The sequence below is a fragment of the Leucoraja erinacea genome, chromosome 7, assembly GCF_028641065.1.
Source record: "Leucoraja erinacea ecotype New England chromosome 7, Leri_hhj_1, whole genome shotgun sequence".
In the NCBI taxonomy this organism is placed as follows: domain Eukaryota; kingdom Metazoa; phylum Chordata; class Chondrichthyes; order Rajiformes; family Rajidae; genus Leucoraja; species Leucoraja erinaceus.
The window spans coordinates 5,795,173-5,818,167 of NC_073383.1; the positions used below are offsets into that span (position 1 = coordinate 5,795,173).

The following is a 22,995-nucleotide window of genomic DNA, read 5'->3' on the forward strand; positions in this document are numbered from 1 at the left end:
TGGATGTCAATACTCAAACAACAAATTCTAAAACTACCAATTTGGAGCACAGGAGAAAGAGTGGGTGATCTTACAGAGGTATATGAAAAATCGATGGCCAGAGTCTCTTGGCCAGAGTAGGTGAATCAAGGAACAGAGGACATAGGTTTGAGGTGAAGGGGAAAAGGAATCTGAGGGGTAACTTTTTCACACAAAGGGTGGTGGGTGTATGGAACAAGCTGCCAGAGGAGGTACTTGTGGCTGGGACAGTTCAGAAACAGTTAGACAGGTGCATGGATCGGATAGGTTTGGAAGGAGATGGACAAAACGCAGGCAGGTGAGACTAGTGTAGCTGGGACATGTTGGCCAGTGTGGGCAAGTTGGGCTGGGGTCTGTTTCCACTCTGTGACTATGACTTGAACTGAATTGAATTTCATGCAATCTCTAAACCCCCTCCCTCACTAGCATCCAGGTCGGTGTCAGAGACTCCAAACCATAGGCTTCATTGTGTGAAAATGTTCTGTTCTTTAGCTTATCCTCTGTCTTGCTTGCCACAAGGCACCTGTACTTGGTAAAGTCACCAACAATACACATGATGCGGTGCTGGCTCGAAGGGCTGAATGGCCTCCTCCTGCACCTATTGTCTATGATACGTTATGTTTCCTGACTATTAATAATCACATGATAGAGCTTCGAGTCATACAGCACGGAAACAGGCCCTTTGGTCCAACTTGCCCATACTGACCAAGGCACGTCATCTACTCTGGTCCCACCCGCCCACATTGGGCCAATATCACTCCAAACCTTTCCTGTCCATGTACCTGTCCAAATGTCTTTGAATGTTGTTATAGTCCCTGCCTCAACTACTTCCTCGATCCATATACCCACCACCCACTAAGTGAAAAGGTTGCCCCTCAGGGTCCTATTAAATCTCCCCCCTCACCTTAAACATGTGCCCTCTGGTTCTTGACTCCCCAACCAACAAGGGGAAAAGTAATCACCTTATCAAGTCCACTCATAATGTTACATACTTCTGAAAAACCACCTCTCAGCCTCCTGTGCTTCAAGCAATAAAGCCCTAGTCTGCCTTGAACAAGGCACGGTGGTGCATCGGTAAGAACAAGGCACGGTGGTGCTCGACCCTGTCTGTACGGAGTTTGCACGTTCTCCCTGTGACCGCGTGGGCTTTCTCCGGGTGCTCCGGTTTTCTCCCACACTCCAAAGACGTGCAAGTTTATGTTAATTGGCTTCAGTAAAATGTCCCCAGTGTGTAGGATAGTGTTAGTGTATGGGGTGATCGCTGGCCGACACGGCCTCAGTGTGCTAAGGACCTGTTTCCGCGCTGCATCTCTAAAGTAAATGTAGTCTGAGGACCTAAGGAACTGCAGATGCTGGAATCTTGTGAGAAACACCAAGTGCTGGAGGAACTCAGCGGGTCAGGCAACACCATTGGAAGAAATGGACAGATGACTTTTCAAGTCATTTTCCTTCTTCAAACTGTGTAGGAAGGAACAGCAGACACTGGTTTAAACCGAAGATAGACATAAAAAGCTGGAGTAACTCTGGGTCAGACAGGAATACTGGAGAAAAAGAATAGATGCGGTTTCGGTTCGAGACCCGAGTCTGAAGAAGGGTCTCAACCTGAAATGTCACCTGTTCCTTTTCCCCAGAGATGCAGTCTGACCCGCTGAGCTACTCCAGCCCTTCATCAAACTGATGGGAGTAGGGGGAAGAAAGCAGCAGGAAAAATCGTGAAATGACCAGAATAAAACAAAATACCAGAAATTTGAATAGATTGGGTAAATGCATAGGTATAGAAATAGGACGTGCAAAGAGTCTTTGCGCCTTAGGGGGATCAAGAACCTGCGGATTTAGGTTTATGATGAGGGGGGAAAGATTTATAATGCCCCTGTCCCACTGTACGAGGTAATTCACGAGTTCTCCCGACTTTTCCCCTGATTCGAACTCGGAGAATGTCCGTAGCGGGTCCGTAGGAGTTAGTGGATGTCTCGTAGCGGCTCGTACGAGTAACGGTAGGTAGTCGGGAAATCCCGTAAACTCGTGAAGTTTTTTCAACACTGTAAAAAATGTCCACGAGTAAAAAAATACTCGTGTTGAAAAAAATAGTTACTTTTTACTCGTACGAGCCGCTACGAGACATCCACGAACTCCTACGGACCCGCGACGGACATTCTCCGAGTTCGAATCAGGGGAAAACTCGGGAGAACTCGTGAATTACCTCGTACAGTGGGACAGGGGCTTTGGGAATTTGAGAGGCAACTTTTTCACACAATGAGTGGTGGGTGAATGGAACAATCTGCCGTAGGAGGTAGTTGAAGTAGGTACTATCACAACGTTTAAACAATGAGGGGTGATCTAATGGAGGTGTATGAGCTCATGAGAGCAATAGATATGGCGAATGCACAGAGATTTAACCCAGAGACTTTTACCTCGAGCACCAGAGGACATAGGTTGATGGCGAAGATTTAATGGGAACCTGAAGGGCAACTTTTGTACACAATAGGCGGTGGCTGTATGGAAGGAGCTGCCAGAGGGGGTAGGTGTGGCAGTAACACACGTACAAGAAACATTTAGACAGGTACATGGATAGATAGGATGGGTTTAGAGAGATGTGGGCCAAACACAGGCAGGTGGGACTAGTATAGATGGGGCATATTGGACGGTGTGGGCAGGTTGGGCCAAAGGGCCTGTTTCCACAGTGTAAAACTCTAAATTAATCTTTCTGGAATAATAAACCTGAAACAGAAAGGTTTTAATTTTTTTTTTAAATTTCAAAAACAAACAAAAAAATCAATATCTGGAAATAGAAAAATGTAATCCAGTTGTATTTAATCGGTCAAAACATGCCCCACTGTTACGATTTGGGCATTATGGTGATGAAAAAGATGTTGGCATCGTAAATAGAGTAACATCATTGAATGAATACAAAGGTGGAGACGGCAGGGTGCTGTTCTAAGCATATTTTACCATCGCTATTATATCTGCAGCTGGTGAACAGAAAGGTCATATTTTGTTATAAATATGCATTGGAATATCTTTTCATGGTCCGACTTGGAGGTGGAGCAGCGACGTGTGTGTGTGTGTGTGACAGTTCTAGCGACCAATCTCTTGGTCTTGGCTGGATGGTGTGTGACACTTCCCGGTCGAGGGAGGGAGGGAGGCTGTGTGTGTGTGTGAGAGAGAGGGAAGCAGCCATCCGCCGGCTGCTCGGCCAAGCAATCAGGGCAAGAGCATCCAGAGAGAAGCGAGAGGGGGTGTGGGAGACACAGAGAGTGGGAGAGACAGAGAGGGGCAGAGAGAGACAGAGGAGGTGAGATACAGAGAGCAGTAGAGTAAGAGAGGAGTAGAGAGGGGGGTGAGCTACAGAGAGCAGTAGAGAGAGGGGCAGAGAGTGAGGGGGTGAGACACAGAGCAATAGAGAGAGAGAGTGTGAGAGGGGCAGAGAGGGGGGGGTGAGGGAGATACAGAGAGCAGGAGAGAGAGGGGCAGAGAGACAGACAGAGAGAGAGGGGGCAGAGACAGAGAGGGGGAGAGAGACAGAGGGGGGGGGGAGAGACAGAGAGCAGGGGAGAGAGAGAGGCACAGAGAGTGGGGGAGACAGAGAGAGGGAGAGAGAGACATAGAGAGATACAGAGAGAAGCGAGAGGGGGAGAGACTGAGAGATACAGGAAGCAGCGAGGGAGCAACTGTGCGACTTGCAGAGAGAGAGAGAAAGAGAGAGAGGGGGAGGGAAGGTAAGGGGAGAAGAGAGGAAGGTTCGGGAGCTGCAGGGAGGTGTGGAGAGACTCGGGGACAGGAGAGAAGGAAGGGGAGGTGTGGAAACCACAGGGAGAGGGCAGAAGGGAGGCTGGGCAGCACTGGGGAGTGCGGAAGAGAAGTGGGGAGAGGAGGTGTGGCAGCTAGAGAGAGAGGGAAGGAGAGAGAGAGGGATAGAGAGAGAGGGAGGGAAGGTGGGAGAGAATGAGATAGATAGAGAGAGAGAGAGAGGGAAGGAGGCAGAGAGAGGAGAGGAGGTGTGGTAGCTAGAGAGAGAGGGAAGGAGGGAGGAGAGGAGAGGAGGTGTGGAAGCTAGAGAGGAGGGGAGGTGGGGGAGCTAGAGAGAGAGGGAAGGAGGCAGGAGGGGAGAGGAGGTGTGGTAGCTAGAGAGAGAGGGAAGGAGACAGGAGAGGAGAGGAAGTGTGTGGTAGCTAGAGAGAGAGGGAAGGAGGACAGGAGAGGAGAGGAAGTGTGGAAGCTAGAGAGGAGGGAAGGAGGCAGGAGAGGAGAAGAGGTGTGGAGCTAGAGAGAGAGGGAAGGAGGGAGGAGAGGAGGTGTGGAAGCTGGAGAGAGGGAAGGAGGCAGGAGAGGAGAGGAGGTGTGGTAGCTAGAGAGAGAGAGGGAAGGAGACAGGAGAGGAGGTGTGGTAGCTAGAGAGAGAGGGAAGGAGGCAGGAGAGGAGAGGAGGTGTGGTAGCTAGAGAGAGAGGGAAGGAGGCAGGAGAGGAGGGGAAGGAGGGACGGGCCGGAGATGGCGGGCATCCTGGCCTGGTTCTGGAACGAGCGCTTCTGGCTGCCCCATAACGTGACCTGGGCAGATCTGAAGAGCACGTCGGAGGGCAGCTTCCCTCAAGCCCAGGACCTGTACCTCGCCTTGCCCCTCGCCCTCTGCATCGTCCTCGCACGCCTCGTCTTCCAAAGGTAGGCGGCTGACACCCCCTATCCCTCTCCCCCTGCTCACTCTCTCCCCTTCTATCTCTCACCCCTGCTTTCTCTCTCTCTCATTCTCTCTCCCCCGCTCCCTCCTTCTTCTTCTCTCTCTCCCCCTTTCTCTCTCTCTCTCTGTCTGTCTCCGTCTCACCCTGCTCCCTCTCCCTTTCTCCCCTGCTCTCTCTGTATCCCCCTGCTCTCTCCCTCTCTCTCTCTGTCTCCCCTGCTCTCTGTCTCTCTCTCTGTCTCTCTCTCTGTCTCTCCTCTCTCTCTCTCTCTCTCTCTCTCTCTCTCTCCCTCTCTGTCTCTCTCTCTCTCTCTCTCTCTCTCTCTCTCTCTCTCTCTCTCTCTCTCTCCCTCTCTCTGTCTCCCTCTCTCTCTCTCTCTCTCTGAGTCTCCCTCTCTCTCTCTCTCTCTCTCTCTGTCTCTCTCTCTCTCTCTCTCTGTCTCTCTCTCTCTCTCTCTCTCTCTCTCTCTCTCTCTCTCTCTCTCTCTCTGTCTGTCTGTCTCTCTGTCTGTCTCTCTCTGTCTCTCTGTCTCTCTGTCTCTCTCTCTCTCTCTCTCTCTCTCTCTCTCTGTCTCTCTCTCTCTCTGTGTCTCTCTCTGTCTCTCTCTCTGTCTCTCTGTCTGTCTCTCTCTCTCTGTCTCTCTCTCTCTCTGTCTGTCTGTCTCTCTCTCTGTGTCTCTCTCTCTCTCTCTCTCTCTCTCTCTCTCTCTGTCTCTCTGTGTCTCTCTCTCTCTCTCTCTCTGTCTCTCTCTCTCTCTCTCTCCTTAGAGAGGAGGTGGTTGGGGGGGGGGGGGGGGGTGGGGGTGAGGTGGGGGAAGGGGGGGGGGGAGGTAGGTCTAAGATATGGGGAGTGGGGGTCTGTGATATCGGGGGGGGGGGGGGGGGGGGGGTCTGAGGTTTCCACTCATGGGAGAGTCTAGGACCAGAGACCGTAGCCTCAGAATTAAAGGACACACCTTTGGTGAGTGTGGAATTCATTGCCACAGATGGCTGTGGAGACTAAGTGAGTGGATAATTTTAAGGCGGAAATGGATAGATTTGACTAGTACGGATGTCAGAGGTTATGGGGAGAAGGCAGGAGAATGGGGTTAGTAGGAGATAGATCAGCCATGATTGAATGTGTAGGAAAGAACTGTAGCTGCTGGTTTAAATCGAAGGTAGACACAAAATGTTGGAGTAACTCAGCGGGCCAGGCAGCATCTCTGGAGAGAAGGAATGGGTGACGTTTCGGGTCGAGACCCATCTTCAGACCTCTCCCTTATCTCCAGAGCTGCTGCCTGTCCCGCTGAGTTACTCCAACATTTTGTGTCTGGCCATGATTGAATGGTGCAGTAGACTTAATGGGCCGAATGGCCTAATTCTGCTCCTATCACATGAGCTTGGGGGTTGAGATGTGGGGGAGGGGAGTGAGTTGGGGGAATGCAAGAGAGGGGGTCTGAGGTTCGGAGGGGAGGGGAATGAGATGTGGAGGGGTATGAGATGCGAGGAGGCTTCCAGCCAGCACCCCAAACCACTCCCCCCCCTCCCCAGCCTTGGCCAGTATGTGTGCCTGGGCATTCTAGTTTCATAAAGGCTACCAAGGAACGTCAGTCCCCAGCAGCAAGCAGTTTTAGTTCAGTTTATTATCACATGTGTAAGAGAGAACTGCAGATGCTGGACAAATCGAAGGTAGACAAAAATGCTGGAGAAACTCAGCGGGTGAGGCAGCATCTCTGGAGAAAAGGAATAGGAGATGAGGAGCGAAGGAAATAGGTGACGTTTTGGGTCGAGACCCTTCTTCAGACTGAAGTTTATTGTCATGTGTACCGAGGTACAGTGAAAAGCTTTTGGTGTGTGATACATCCAGTCAGCAGGAAGACAATGCATGATGAGCATCCAGCTATTTACATTGTACCGATACACGATAAGGGGAATAACACGTCGGTAATAATGTGTTGATGCAGATGCTGGTTTAAACTGAAGATAGACACAAAAAGCTGGAGTAACTCAGCGTGGCAGGCAGGAACTGTGGAGAGAAGGAATGGGAGATGTTCTGGGTGGAGGTTCTTCTTCAGACTGATCTCCCGGTTGCCAAACACTTTGGCAAATGCTTTGTTCTGTGTCTTTGGCAAAGTGTCACGGGTCGCAATGCAAGGGCAGTGGCGAGATTGTGCGGAAAACCGTGCCATTGGCAATTCACCCTGCCCTGCGCTACCAAATGGTGCACGTTTTCCAAATCAGGCTGAGTCTCTCCTGCTTGTGGCCTCTTGATGATGTAGCTAAGAAATGCCTTCAACGTTGTCAAAGGGAAGTGATGTCCCACCTAATAAATCAACCTGCAGCTGACGTCTGACATGCAGCTGCTGTTTAAACAACCCCTTCCATCTTTAGACTTGAGATGCAGAGTGGAAACGGGTCCAGCAAATCCGCGCAGACCATAGATCACCAGCGCTCTCCTAAACACTCGCAGCAGCTTTACAATTTTACAGAAGCTCATTAACCTACAAGCCTGTACGTCTTTGGAATGTGGGGTGGGAAACCCAAGCACCTGGAGAGAACCCACATGGTCACGGGGAGATGGTACAAACTTCGCACAGACAGCACCTGTAGTCCGGATCGAACCTGGGTCTCTGGCGCTGTAAGGCAGCAACTCTACCAGTCAACTTCTGTGGGTCCCTCATGTATTATGTTCCTCAGCCTTGTGTCAATTGTCACTGGGTAGTTCGGAGAGGAAAATCATTGTTCAATTTTCCCTTCTCATGCCTGGAACACATAGGTGATATTGTGCATGATAACTATACCATGAGAGATTTTTAGCTTTCATGAATCAAGAGTGTTTAATTGTCCTATGTACCAACATGGGAACAATGAAATTCCTATTTGTTGCAGTTTGCAGGCCTGCAAAGGCAAGAACCTAGAGATGAATGCATAATAATAAATTAATATCCATAATACTGGGTAAGCATAATAGTACAAACACTGTCTGTAATGCAACCCATCAAAGATCACAGTTGCTGAGGTTAGTGTTGTGCAGCGTTCAACAGCCCGAGGGTTGCAGGTAAGAAGCTGGTCTTGAACCAGGAGGTTGCGGCTTTCAGCATCCTATACCTTCTTCCTGAAAGTAGCAGCGAGATGAGAGAGTGGCCAAGGATGGTGTGGGCCTGTGATGATGCTGGCTGTCTTTTTGAGGCAGTGCCTCCTATAGATCCTTTCGATGGTGGGGATGTCAGTACCCGTGATGGACCGGGCAGTGCCCACCTCTCTCCCGTAGCCTCCATCATTCCTGGGCATTCGAGTTGCCGAACCAGGCCATGATGCAACCAGTCAATATGCTCTCTACTGTACACCAGTCGACGGTCAATAGGGCATTCGTTAACATGTCGAGCCTCCTCCATCTTCTAAGGAAGTTGACATTTTATGTTGACAGATATATTTTCTTAAACTAAGGACTGAATTTTTAAGAGGCTGTTTGCAGTCTTTAATTAGACTACATATACCAATAACTTAATGCAAACATTATAGACAATAGACAATAGGTGCAGGAGTAGGCCATTCGGCCCTTCGAGCTAGAACCGCCATTCAATGTGATCATGGCTGATCATCCCCAATCAGTACCCCGTTCCTGCCTTCTCCCCATATCCCCTGACTCCGCTATCTTTAAGAGCCCTATCTAGCTCTCTCTTGAAAGTATCCAAAGAACCGGCCTCCACTGCCCTCTGAGGCAGAGAATTCCACAGATTCACAACTCTCTGTGAGAAAAAGTGTTTCCTCATCTCCGTTCTAAATGGCTTATCCCTTATTCTTAAACTGTGGCCCCTGGTTCTGGACTCCCCCAACATTGGGAACATGTTTCCTGCCTCTAGCGTGTCCAAACCCTTAACAATCTTATATGTTTCAATAAGATTCCCCCTCATCCTTCTAAACTTCAGAGTGTAAAAGCCCAGCTGCTCCATTCTCTCAGCATATGACAGCCCTGCCATCCCGGCAATTAACCTTTTAAACCTACGCTGCACTCCCTCAATAGCAAGAAAGTCCTTCCTCAAATTAGGGGACCAAAACTGCACACAATACTCCAGGTGTGGTCTCGCTAGGACCCTGTACAACTGCAGAAGGACCTCTTTGCTCATATACTCAACTCCTCTTGTTATAAAGGCCAACATGCCTTTCGCTTTCTTCACTGCCTGCTGTACCTGCATGCTTACTTTCATAGACTGATGAACAAGGACCCCCAGATCCCTTTGTACTTCCCCTTTTCCCAACTTGACGCCATTTACATAGTAATCTGCTTTCCTGTTTTTTATACCAAAGTGGATAACCTCACATTTATCCACATTAAACTGCATCTGCCATGCATCTGCCCACTCCCCCAACCTGTCCAAGTCACCCTGCATTCTCAAAGCAATGCTGTGAACTATCTTCAATTTGCAAATTAATTCTATTGTAACATAAATGGTTTAGGTTTATTATTGTCGTGTATACTGAAGTTGAGTGAAAAGCTTTGTTTTGCATGCTATCCAAATAGATCAGACATACCATACGTTTAAGAAGGAACTGCAGATGCTGGAAAATGGAAGGTGGACAAAAATGCTGGAGAAACTCAGCGGTTGAGGCAGCATCTATGGAGCGAAGAGAATAGGCGACGTTTCGGGTCGAGACCTACCATACAATCTGGTCAAACTCAAGTACAATAGATGGGGCAAAGGAGAAGATACAGAGTGCAGAATATAGTTCTCAGCATGGTAGTGCATCAGTTTCAGTATCCACAATGGGTTAGAGGTGAATCAGACCAACGTATGGATGGACCATTCGCAAGCCTGATTACAGAGAGGAAGGAGCTGTGTGAGAGAGAACTGCAGATGCTGGATAAAATCAAAGGGAGACACAAACTGCTGGAGTAACTCAACGGGACAGGCAGCATCTATGGAGTGAGGGAATGGGTGACGTTTCAGGTCGAGACCCTTCTTCAGTCTGAAGAAGGGTCTCGACCTGAAACGTCACCCATTCCTTCTCTCCATAGATGCTGCCTGTTCCGCTGAGTTACTCCAGCAGTTTGTGTCTACCCTGGGAGGAAGTTGTTCCCGAGGGTGGTGGTGGGAGCTTGCAAGCTTCGGCACTTTCTTTCTGGACGGGAACAGGTAGAAGAAGGAGAATGACCGGGGTGGGAGAAGTCTTTGATTATGCCGGCTGCTTTTCCAAGGCCTCATGAAGTGTAGATGGAGTTGACTGTGGGGAGTCTGGTCTGTGTGATGGACTGGGCAACATCCACAACTCTCTGCGATGCCTTGCGGTCTTGGGTAGAGCTGCTCCCACACCAAGCTGACAATATGCTGTTTGTTTGAATAACGTGTTCTTTTATGAGCCTGCGGCACTTACAAATGCAGTACTTCTTGCCACCATATAGTTTTACTTCTAGTAACCAGCAAGTATCAGTCTTTTGTGCAACAAGATGGTTGATGAGTTAGCTGTGCCCTGGGAGCTGCAAGTGTGGCTGGACAGCACGGACTCGGTGGGCCGAAGGGACTGTTTCCTCAATGCATCTCTAAACTAATTGCCACTCAGTTTTCAACTACTGAAGCCCTATTTCAAAAATCCATCATTTTAAAGTCATAGCCATGCACCGCGGAAACAGGCCCAACTTGCCCCCAGCGACCAACATGTCTCATCTACACTGGTCACACCAGTCTGCCTTTGGCCCAAATCCCTCTAAACCTGCCCTATCTATCCATGTCCCTGTCTAAGTGTTTCTTAAACCTTTCTTCAACCAATAGAAAGTTGCATACTGACTTTGGTTGAAGGTTTTTTTTTCAGTGTGAAATCATTCTTTTCCTGCTAATTCTCAGAGCAAACATTTGGCATTTTTTTTGTATTTTCCACACAAGGAGAACATTTGCGAGACATTTGGACAGGTACATGGATGGGCGAGGTTTAGAAGGATGTGGGCGAAACAGTAGCATAGATAGGCATCTTGGTTGGCAAGGAAGAGTTGGGCTGAAGGGCCTGTGGTCAGTGCTGTATGACTCTCTGACTATCTGCTTTGATTTGGAAAATAAATCTCGGTTCATCACATTGACTGAGGGTTTAGTGTTAATTTAGAATAACGCTATCATTTTTATACATGTTCAAGCCTTAAAATACAAATGATGACACTAAAATCACTTTGTCTTTGAACTTTAAATTACATGAGAGAATGCTTAGTTCAGTTAAGTCAGAACAAAATGGATTATCTCTGACTGCTGTTTGATGTTAGGTTTCAGGCACAACGATATGGCAATGATATGTTTAGGTACAACATTTTTTGCTCCTCTATTAATAAATATTTAGCCAGTTGAACTCAACTAGATTATCTTTATTTGCTTTAGTGTTTTTCACTTATCAAAATGACGCATTTATGTTGAACAGAATTTGAATATTTTAAACTTAAAATGGAAAATTATATTAAAGGGCCTGTCAGACTTGGGCGATTTTTCAGCAGACTGCCGGTGAATGTCAAGTTTGCAGCACTCGCTGAAAGACCGGCAACTGGAACGGCGACTGTCAGAGTGGAACACACTCTCACTCTCACTCTCACTCCCACTCCCACTCCCACTCCCACTCTCCCACTCCCACTCCCACTCCCACTCTCACTCTCACTCTCACTCTCACTCTCACTCTCACTCTCACTCTCACTCTCACTCTCACTCTCACTCCCACTCCCACTCCGACACTCACACATCGCAAAGGTGGGGACCAGGGAAAGTGGGGGAGCGCTGTCTGAAATTCACACGGTGCAAAGCCAAGGTGATACAGACACACACCGCGATGAACAGGAAGGTTAACACAACTAGCACAGTGTACGGTAAGTCCTTTAAAAGAGGAGGGAGGGGAGAAGGGGGGAGACAGTCTGAAGAAGGGTTTCGGCCCGAAACGTTGCCTATTTCCTTTGCTCCATAGATGCTGCTGCACCAGCTGAGTTTCTCTAGCATTTTTGTCTACCAACACTTTTAATAAACCAGCCAACTTTAATAACCCAGAGATGAACAGCTGTGAAGTTTAGCGGGCATTTAACATTACCGGTCGGTTATCCTTGGTTCTGAAAACTCGTGCTTATGTTTTTTTCCCCCATCAATTGAGCCGATGAAAATGCCCGGTCAGCAAAGGAGACTACCTAGAATTACCCACAACTACATGGCGACCCCACCACAACTGCACCAACGACTACAAATGTATCGATTTCCTCCATGGCGACCAGTTTTTGGTTGCAGAAAGTTTTTCAACATGTTGATTAATTTGCAGCGACCATACTAGTTCCCAGAATGCAGGAACTCCTCGCGACATGATGGCGACTCGCCAGAGACCACCAGCAAGCGTATGGTGACCATGTGGAGACCACATGACAAGCGCCGAGTGGGACAGGCCCTTTAGGCGACTGCAGGAGACTCTGCGGTTGTCACATGTTGGCGGGTGGTTGCCGGGGAGTCGCCTTCATGGTCGTGAGGAGTTCCCGCATTCTGCCTCATTATGGTCGCCGTGAAATTTTCAACATGTTTAAAAATTAGCGGTGACTAGAATGAAGCCGCCATGGAGAGTAGCGAGAATTCTCGTGCCGTAGGTGGGTCGCCAGGAGGTCGAAGGTTCTCGTAGGTTGGAGCCGGTGTTGACGGGTGAATTTCATTGGCTCATTGGGAAAAAAAGGTAAGCAGTAGATTTCAGAACCAAGGATAACCAACCGGTAATGTTAATGTCCGCCGGGATTCACAGCCATGTATCTCTGGCTTCTTAAAATTTGGCTCCACCCCTTCTCTCCCCCCCCCCCCTCTTTTAAAGGACTTACCGTACACTGTGCTTTAGCTGTCTTAATTACAGCACCAACCTTCCTGTTCATTGCGGCGTGTGTTTGTATCACCTTGGCTTTGCACCGTGTGAATTTCACTCAGACAGCGTTCCCCCACTTGCCCTGTCCCCCGCCTGCATAACGTGTGTGTGTGTGTGTGTGTGTGTGTGTGTGTGTGTGTGTGTGTGTGTCTCTGTGTGTGTCTCTGTGTGTGTCTCTGTGTGTGTGTGTGTGTGTGTGTGTGTGTCTGAGTGTGTGTCTCTGTGTGTGTGTGTCTGTGTGTGTGTGTGTGTGTCTGTGTGTGTGTGTGTGTCTGTGTTCCACTCTGACAGTCGGCGTTCCGGGTGCCACTTTTTCAGGCAACTGCCAGCAACCTGAAAGTCCCCCGAAAAATCGCCTAAGTGGGACAGTCCCATGACAACTCATCAGGGAAATTATATTAATTCTATGCTCTGATGGATGTATGGATATTTAGTAAAGCACAGTGCTCGAGAGAAACTCAGCGGGTCAGGCAGCATCTGTGGACGGAATGGACAGCTGATGTTTTGGGTCGGGTCCCTTCTTCAGACTGATGGAATAGGGGGGGAGAGAGGCTGGAAAAGAGAGTGGGAGCAGGACAAAGCCTGGTGAAGGATAGGTGGATGCAGGGGAAGGGGTGGGTGTGAGTGGCAGATGGGTGGAGTAAGTGCCAAAGGCTGGAGGTGAAAAGGAGACAAAGGGGTGTCAGTTAAGGAGAGACGAGGAGGATTGAAATGTAAAGCTGGAGGGAGGGGATGTGGAGAGGGAAATAAGTGGAGATAAAAGGGAATTTTGAGACGAGGTTTCAAGGTCAGTGTATTGTCACGTGTACTGATTAAGGTACAGTGAAATTTGAATTACCATGCATCCATAATTTAAAAAAAGACACACAACTGCATAAAAGTTAACATAAACATCCACCACAGTGGATTCCCCACATTCCTCACTGTGATGGAAGGCAATAAAGTCCAATCCTCTTCATCTTTATTCTCCCGCGGTCGGGGCTGTTGAACCAACCGCAGTCGGGGCAGATAAAGCCCCTGTGTCGGAGCGGTCGAAGCTCCCGCAGTCGTGGCGGTCGAAGCTCCTACGGCTTGTGGTTCCCGATGCCGGCCTCGGACCAGAGACCATGTCCACAGCGATGTTAAGTCCGGAGGCTCCCGCCATTTGACCTCCCGAAGTCGGTCTCCAGCACGGGCCACCAACTCCTCGGTGTTAGGCCGCAGTGGGGACGGAGATACGATACGGGATCGCATCTCCGTCGAGGTAAGAGATTGGAAAAAGTTTCCCCCAACTCCTCCCCACCCCATAAAACAAGCTAAAGAACACTAAAAACATACATTTAACGCACACAAACAAACAGCAAAAGCAGGAAGGGACAGATAGACTGTTGGCAAGGCTGTTGCCGGTAATGGGAGGCGAATGTATGGAGTGTGCATCGTACATAGTGAGAGAGATGTCCGTGTACCAGGGTGGGTGGAGGAGAAAGAGAGGGACAGTAGGGAGGGGGTTGAATTGAAAATGGAGAATTCAACATTCATAGCATTGGGTTATAAGATGCCCATTATGGATATTTACTTGGGTTGTTCAATATATATTTATCCAATCATCTGTAACACTATTTATTAAGTTAGTCTTTGAGAACTTGGAATCTGTAATTATTTTAGACAATCTTGGGAAAAAATGGAAAGGTTGTGATTTAGAAGAGTTGAGTTCTAACAACCCTTTAAGTTGCCTAATAATAACACTATTGTGTCGGTAGCTACTGGGTGTATTTATATCACAGCCCAATATATAAGCATTAAACATGCCAGCTTGGCTGCTCTTGATATACTGGTACATTGGTGAAAAAGGTAATATATGCACGGGTTACTGAATATTATTTAGTGCAGACCTCACTGTCTGGATCTAATGCCCCTGTCCCACTTGGGAAACCTGAACGGAAACCTCTGGAGACTTTGCGCCCCAACCAAGGTTTTGTGTGGTTCCCGGAGGTTGCAGGTGGTTGCCGGAGGTTACAGGTAGTGGAAGCAGGTAGGGAGACTGACAAAAACCTCCAGGAACCGCACGGAAACCTTGGGTGGAGCGCAAAGTCTCCAGAGGTTTCCGTTCAGGTTTCCTAAGTGGGACAGGGGCATTAGTGTCTAGAATCTAGAAGAACTTTTTTCACACAGAGAGTGGTGAATCTCTGGAACTCTCTGCCACAGAGGGTAGTCGAGGCCAGTTCATTGGCTATATTTAAGAGGGAGTTAGATGTGGCCCTTGTGGCTAAGGGGATCAGAGGGTATGGAGAGAAGGCAGGTACAGGATACTGAGTTGGATGATCAGTCCAGGATTTGAGTATAGGAGCAGGGAGGTTCTACTGCAGTTGTACAGGTTTTGGTGAGACCACACCTGGAGTATTGCGTACAGTTTTGGTCTCCTAATCTGAGGAAAGACATTCTTTCCATAGAGGGAGTACATAGAGGGAGTACATAGAGGGAGTACAGAAAAGGTTCACCAGAATGATTCCTGGGATGTCAGGACTTTCATATGAAGAAAGACTGGATAGACTCGGTTTGTACTAGCTAGAATTTAGAAGATTGAGGGGGCATCTTATAGAAACTTACAAAATTCTTAAGGGGTTGGACAGGCTAGATGCAGGAAGATTGTTCCCGATGTTGGGGAAGTCCAGAACAAGGGGTCACAGTTTAAGGATAAGGCGGAAATCTTTTAGGACCGAGATGAGGAAAACTTTTTTCACACAGAGAGTGGTGAATCTCTGGAATTCTCTGCGCAGAAGGTAGTGGAGGCCAGTTCATTGGCTATATTTAAGAGGGAGTTAGATGTGGCCCTTGTGGCTAAGGGGATCAGAGGGTATGGAGAGAAGGCAGGTACGGGATACTGAGTTGGATGATCAGCCATGATCATATTGAATGGCGGTGCAGGCTCGAAGGGCCGAATGACCTACTCCTGCACCTAATTTCTATGTTTCTATGTTTCTATGTAATGCAGCACATGTACTTCCTTGCATTTGAACATAGGGTAAATACAATTTAATTTTTAGGAGATGCATGGAACTGCAGGCACTGGAACTTGGACAAAATACGAAATGCAGGAGGAATTCAGCGGGCCAGGCAGCCTCTGTGGAGGGAATCTGTGGACAAATCACGTTACGGGTCGGGGTTTAGTCCTTCATCAAAATCAAACGGATTAATTATCAATAGTCGAGTCTGTGAAGTGCTCTCACCCAAATGTTATCGTTCCGTAGCAACCGTAAATTAAACTTGATTTATGGTCAACTGAAAATAATGACCCTGCAGATTATTAACTGCGATGGAAATGTCAAATGAGAGGGCATAGTTTTCAGGTGAGAAGGGCAAAGTTGTGCGGGGCAAGTTTTTTTTCGTACACTGAGGATGGTGGGTGCCTGGATCACACTGCAAGAGGTGGTGGTGGTGGAGGCAGATATGATAGTGGTGTTTAAGAGGCTTTTGGATAGGCACGTGGATATGCAGGGAGTGGAGGGTCAAACACAGGCAGGTGGGACTAGTGTAGCTGGGACATGTTGGCCGGTGTGGACAAGTTGGATCAAAGGGCCTGTTTCCATTTTCAATGACTATATGAGATGCTGCCTGACCCGCTGAGTTACTCCAGCACTTTGTGTCTATCTTCAGTGTGAACCAGCATCTGCACTTCCTAGTATCTATGTCAGTTGTCATGAAAGGGAATGATCAGCCATGATGAGAAAGCTCTTACATGTTTGAGCCAAATATATCTTTTGCTCATTTTTATTTTGTTTTAATTCTATACAGTGTTGAAACTTAAAGATTATAATACTTTTTTTTTTTTTTTTTATGACTTTGTAATTTACAATTTAATAAACTCAAATTAGTTATCTCCATACTGAGATAATGTTTTATTAAACTCACATGTGGTCCTGCAGAGAGGAAATAAATATTTATTTAGATTTCAGCAGATTATTTAGTTACTGATTACAATATTTCATAGATTTCAGGTAGATAGGGTGGTCAAAAATACTTTTGGCACATTGGCCTTCATCAGAGTATTGAGTATAGATGTTGGGAGGTCATGTTGCACTTATACAAGATGTTGGTGAGGCAACGCTTTAGAGTATCATGTTCAGTTTTGGTCACCATGGTACAGGAAAGATGTTGTCAAGCTGGAAAGAGCGCAGAGAAGATTTAAAAGGACAAATAGGACTCTACTCCTTGGAGGGTGGGAGGATGAGGGGTGATCTGATGGAGGTTTACAAAATCGTGAGAGGAATAGATCGGGTAAAAGCACGGAGTCACCTGCACAGAGTATGGAATCAAGAACCAGGGGACATGGGTTTAAGGTGAGGGGGGGATGATTTAATAGGAACCTGAATGTAAAGGGCCTGTCCCACTTACAAGACCTTTACAGGCGCCTGTGAGAGGTCTCCTATGGTGGTGAGAGGTCATCTGCGACATGTCGCCAGGGGTCACCTGTATGGTCGTGAGAGGTCTCCTATGGTCACTTACAAAATTCTTAAGGGGTTGGACAGGCTAGATGCAGGAAGATTGTTCCCGATGTTGGGGAAGTCCAGGACAAGGGGTCACAGCTTGATAAGGGGGAAATCCTTTAAAACCGAGATGAGAAGAACTTTTTTCACACAGAGAGTGGTGAATCTCTGGAACTCTCTGCCAGAGAGGATAGTCGAGGCCAGTTCATTGGCTATATTTAAGAGGGAGTTAGATGTGGCCCTTGTGGCTAAGGGGATCAGGGGGTATGGAGAGAAGGCAGGTACGGGATACTGAGTTGGATGATCAGCCATGATCATATTGAATGGCGGTGCAGGCTCGAAGGGCCGAATGGCACCTAATTTCTATGTTTCTATGTTTTTATTGTCGTGAGAGATTTCCAAAGAGTCGTAGCGTCTTGCTGGTCGCCGCTGAATTTTCAACATTGGGACAGGCCCTTAACTGTTTTACACAAAGGATGGTGGGTGGCTGTGTGGAACATGCTGCCGAAGGAGGTAGTTGAAGCAGGTACTATCACTACTTTTAAGAAGCATTCAAACGGGTTCATGCCTAGGAAAGGTTCAGAAGGATATAGGCCTAACGTGGGCAGGTGTGATTAAAGATGGAGAATGTTGGTCGGTGTGGGCAAGTTGGCTGTAGGGCCTGTTTCCATGCTGTATGACTCTATGCCTCTAAAGCAATCTAACAGTGAAATAAAATCTCAAATGGCAGTAAAACTCATGAAGACACACCAGACAATAAAAAAATAACTTGATTTAGATTGTTTCCATTGATAGTTAACCGAGGTCTGTGCATACTATAAATATTCCCTTCAATTTAATGAATTCGTTTTTTTTATTACAGTGGATAGTTTTTTTTTTTTACCAATTAAAAAATATAAAAGTCTGGATAAGACGCTTCCCAATGTGGTAGAGCTGCTGCCTCACATCACACATACCCGGAACAGGCAGCATCTCTGGAGAGAAGGAATGGGTGACATTTCTGGTCGAGACCCTTCTTCAGACTGATGTCTGAATCTAGTTCTGCCTTGATCAAAACGCAAACATAGAAACATAGACAATAGATGCAGGAGTAGGCCATTCGGCCCTTCGAGCCTGCACCACCATTCAATATGATCATGGCTGATCATCCAACTCAGTATCCTGAACCTGCCTTCTCTCCATACCCCCTGATCCCTTTAGCCACAAGGGCCACATAACTCCCTCTTAAATATAGCCAATGAACTGGCCTCAACTACCTTCTGCGGCAGAGAGTTCCAGAGATTCACCACTCTCTGTGTGAAAAAAGTTTTCCTCATCTCGGTCCTAAAAGATTTCCCCCTTATCCTTAAACTGTGACCCCTTGTTCTGGACTTCCCCAACATAGGGAACAATCTTCTTGCATCTAGCCTGTCCAACCCCTTAAGAATTTTGTAAGTTTCTATAAGATGCCCCCTCAATCTTCTAAATTCTAGCGAGTACAAACTAAGTCTATCCAGTCTTTCTTCATATGAAAGTCCTGACATCCCAGGAATCAGTCTGGTGAACCTTCTCTGTACTCCCTCTATGTACTTCCTCTATGGCAAGAATGTCTTTCCTCAGATTAGGAGACCAAAACTGTATGCAATACTCCAGGTGTGATCTCACCAAGACCCTGTACAACTGCAGTAGAACCTCCCTGCTCCTATACTCAAATCCCGGAGTGCTGGAGTAACTCAGAGGGTCAGGCAGCACCTGGGGAGGGAATGAGCAGATGATGTTAGGGGTCGGGACTCTTCTTTGGACTGATGGGGTGGGGTTGAGAGAGCTGATCGAAAGAGGTGAGGGTTTGAGAGGCAGATCCTTGTGTCCAGCAGCATTCTGCAGCACTACCTTTAGTTTCAACTGCTATTTATTCATTTGTCATTTCACCATTTCCAAGTCCAAATCCAACTCCAGTCTTCCCTTCAAGTAAGTAAGTAAGTAAGTTTATTGACCAAGTATTCACATACAAGGAATTTGCCTTGGTGCTCCGCCCACAAGTAACAACATGACATACAGTGACAGTTATGAATGACAAACACTAAACATTAATAATAATAAAACATTAATGATAAAACACCATTGACCAAGCATGTGAACCAACAAAATACCAGATCAAAGGGAGGCTACAGATTTTTGGCTGTTGAGTAGAGTAACTACTCGTGGATAAAAACTGTTTTTACATCTGGCTGTGGCAGCTTTGACAGTCCGTACTTGCCTTCCAGAGGGAGTTTGTGGCCAGGGTGAGAGGGGTCAGAGATGATCTTGCCCGCTCCCTTCCTGGCCCACAAAGTAAGAGGTTTAAGTAAAACCATGAGACAAGGAACTGCAGGTGCTGGAATCTTACGTGGAACACAAAGTGCTGGAGTAACTGAGCGGGTCAGGCAGCATCTCGGGAGGGTGTGGACAGTCTGAAGAAGGGTCCCGACACAAAACGCCACATATTCCTTCTCTCCAGAGATGATGCCTGTCCCGCTGAGTTACTCCAGCACTTTGTGTCTCACTTTAGTGTAAACCAGCATCTGCAGTTCCTTCCTGTACATATAAACCAAAGTACTATTTTTTGAGGGCAGGCCACGATGGAAATAGATAGTTGGAGAATGTATATTTTCTTTGTCCGTGCTTTGGAAATCAGCATTTTCTTACAAGGGCACCTGATAAGTTTCAGTATTTTTAGATACAGCGCAGAAACAGGGGCCACGCTGACCAGTGACCACCCGTACACTAGTTCCATCGTCCACCCACATGGGGGCAATTTACAAAAACAAATTAACCTACAAACCCGCACGTCTTTGGGATGTGGGAGGCAACCAGAGCAGCCAGAGAGCCTGTAGTCAGGATTGAATCTGGGTCTCTGGCACTGTGAAGCAGCAAGCCTACCACTGTGCCACCCTCCATGCGAGGAGTGACTTGTCCTCTCATCTCCTTTGCGCCTGCTCAGTATTTTTACTAACAATGGCTTGCTTGCTGTCTGGGGTTAATTTCATAACATAGAAACATAGAAAATAGGTGCAGGGAGGAGGCCATTCGGCCCTTCGATCCAGCACCGCCATTCATTGCGATCATGGCTGATCGTCCCCAATCAATAACCCGTGCCTGCCTTCTCCCCATATTCCTTGACTCCACTAGCCCCTAGAGCTCTATCTAACTCTCTCTTAAATCCATCCAGTGATTTGGCCTCCACTGCCTTCCGTGGCAGGGAATTCCACAAATTCCCAACTCTCTGGGTGAAAACGTTTTTTCTCACCTCAATGGCCTCCCCCTGCTGCTAAGACTGTGGCCCCTGGTTCTGGACTCGCCCGACATTGGGAACATTTTTCCTGCATCTAGCTTGTCCAGTCCCTTTATAATTTTATATGTTTCTATCAGATCTCTCCTCCCCCCCCCCCCCCCCCCCCCCCCCCCCCCCCCCCCCCTCCTTCTAAACTCCAGTGAATACAAGCCTAGTCTTCTGGAGTGTTAAAGTGCCAAATGTACTTTTGTCTTTGTCCTCAGTAAGCATCTATCTTGATCTATACAATATCGAGCAGAAATCTAATTTGGGTGCCGTGGTGACATTGTTGGTGATGGGAATGGGGATTTTAAAACCATGGATTGTGTCCTGGCAATTAGTCGGCCTGTTGCCAGGCAGATTCATCTGCGTCACCAAGTGCATCTAAAATTGGGTGCATGTTAAAAATATTGTATATTGGAGAGCTGGAATAGATCGGGTGAACACACAGTCTTTTTGCCCAGAGTAGGGGAATCGAGAGCCAGAGGTTTAAGATGAAGGGGCAAACATCGAATAGGAACCTGAGGGGTAATGTTTTCACACACACACAGGGGGTGGGTGTATGGAACGAGCTGCCAGAGGAGGTAGTTGAGGCAGGGACTATTGCAACGTTTAAGATGCAATTAGACAGGTACATGGATAGGACAGGTTTGGAGGGATGTGGGCCAAATGCAAGCAGGTGGGACTAGTGTAGATGGGGCATGTTGGTTGATGGGCAGGTTAGGCCAAATATCTGGATTACTCTGCCGTATTTATAAATTATGTCTTCCTGTAAAACTGGAACACCACTAATTTTATGTACAATACTCGACTAGGACCTGGTGTCTGTGCCAACGCACGGAGATGCTTGGTTTTACCATTAACCACCATTGTTGTGCAGCAGAAACTGATGCATGCATGCACCAGAAATGCATGCAATATTCCACGGCCAGCCTCACCAATGATTTGGGCAGTTGAATCATAATGCCTGATCTTTTGTACTCCATACCCTTCCCAAAGGAGGCAAGTGTGTCATGTACTGTCTGCATAGAATAAAAATGATTGCAAAGAGTTGTGGATGCTGTCCAGACTAACACATGAAATGGTCTCGATCTGAAACGTCACCCGTTCTCTGTGCTGGAGTAACTCAGCGGGCCAGGCAGCATCTCTGGAGAACATGATTGGGTGACGTTTTGGGTCCGAAGAAGGGTCCCGACCCGATATGTCACATATCCATGTTCTCCAGAGATGCTGCCTCTCCAGCTGAGTTACTCCAACATATTGTGTTTATCTTTGGTTTAAACCAGCATCTGCAGCTCCTTCCTACACAAACCAACCTCCCTTCCACTGATCCTATTTACACCTCGTGCTGCCTCGGCAAGGCCAGCAACATAATCAAGGACCAGTCTCACTCCCTCACTCCCTCTTCTCCCCCATCGTACAAGAGGTATAGAAGTGTGAAAACGCACACCTCCAGATTCAGGGACATGTTTCTTCCCAGCTGTTATCGGGCAACTGGACCATCCTCTCACCAACTAGAGACTGGTCTTGACCTCCCCTCTACCTCACTGGAGATCCTCGGACTATTTTTAATTGGGGTTTGCTGGTCTTTATCTGGGAGTAAATGGAATTCCCTTCATCCTGTTTCTGTACACGGTGAATCATGTATTATCTTTCCGCTGACTGGATAGCGCTCAACAAACGAGCATTTCACTCTACCTCAGTACATGTGACAATAAATTAAACTGAACTACACTACTCGGCCCCAGAGAGATATGAGTTGAACACTTGTGTGGCACAATGCTTGTGCCTTTAGGCCTCGTCTGCGGTGAAGTTCTGAACTGTGGACAGTGAGGAAGCTGCTGAAAGTGTGGCAGCTTCACTCTGGGCAGTGTTAGCGCGGACACCCTGTGACAGGTCCGTCTTACATCTGGCTTTGTGACCAATATTGAAGAGTACTGCAGATGTATTCAGAGCACACAGAGTGCTGGAGTAACTCAGCAGGCCAGGCAGCATCTGTGGAGCAACAGGTGATGTTTCACAGAGTGCTGGAGTAACTCAGCGGGTCAGGCAGCATCTGTGGAGCAACAGGTGATGTTTCACAGAGTGCTGGAGTAACTCAGCGGGTCAGGCAACATCTGTGGAGAACATGGATAGGTGACGTTTCACAGAGTGCTGGAGTAACTCAGCGGGTCAGGCAGCGTCTGTGGAGAACAGGTGACGTTTCACAGAGTGCTGGAGTAACTCAGCTGGTCAGGCAGCATCTGTGGAGAACATGGATAGGTGATGTTTCACAGAGTGCTGGAGTAACTCAGCGGGTCAGGCAGCATCTGTGGAGAACATGGATAGGTGACGTTTCACAGAGTGCTGGAGTAACTCAGCTGGTCAGGCAGCATCTCTGGAGCAACAGGTGACGTTTCACAGAGTGCTGGAGTAACTCAGCTGGTCAGGCAGCATCTGTGGAGAACATGGATAGGTGATGTTTCACAGAGTGCTGGAGTAACTCAGCGGGTCAGGCAGCATCTGTGGAGAACATGGATAGGTGACGTTTCACAGAGTGCTGGAGTAACTCAGCGGGTCAGGCAGCATCTGTGGAGAACATGGATAGGTGACGTTTCACAGAGTGCTGGAGTAACACAGCGGGTCAGGCAGCATCTGTGGAGAACATGGATAGGTGACATTTCGGGTCAGGACCTTTCATCGGACTCAAAACATCACCCAATCATGTTCTCCCGCCCCATT

The 22,995-nt window shown here is 47.7% G+C and overlaps 1 protein-coding gene across 2 annotated transcripts in view; it reads left to right on the forward strand.

Moving 5' to 3' along the window:
• Positions 1–4,337: 4,337 nt before the first annotated feature.
• The window catches only part of cers6 (ceramide synthase 6), a 144,934-nt gene continuing 126,276 nt past the window's right edge, over positions 4,338–22,995 (forward strand). Inside the window, exon 1 of one of the 2 annotated variants that reach the window (XM_055637686.1) lies at positions 4,338–4,676. In XM_055637686.1, coding sequence (XP_055493661.1) covers positions 4,507–4,676 — 170 coding nt within the window. In that variant the 5' untranslated portion in view covers positions 4,338–4,506. The remainder of the gene's footprint in view (positions 4,677–22,995) is intronic. The other variant, XM_055637687.1, reaches the window with a different exon arrangement.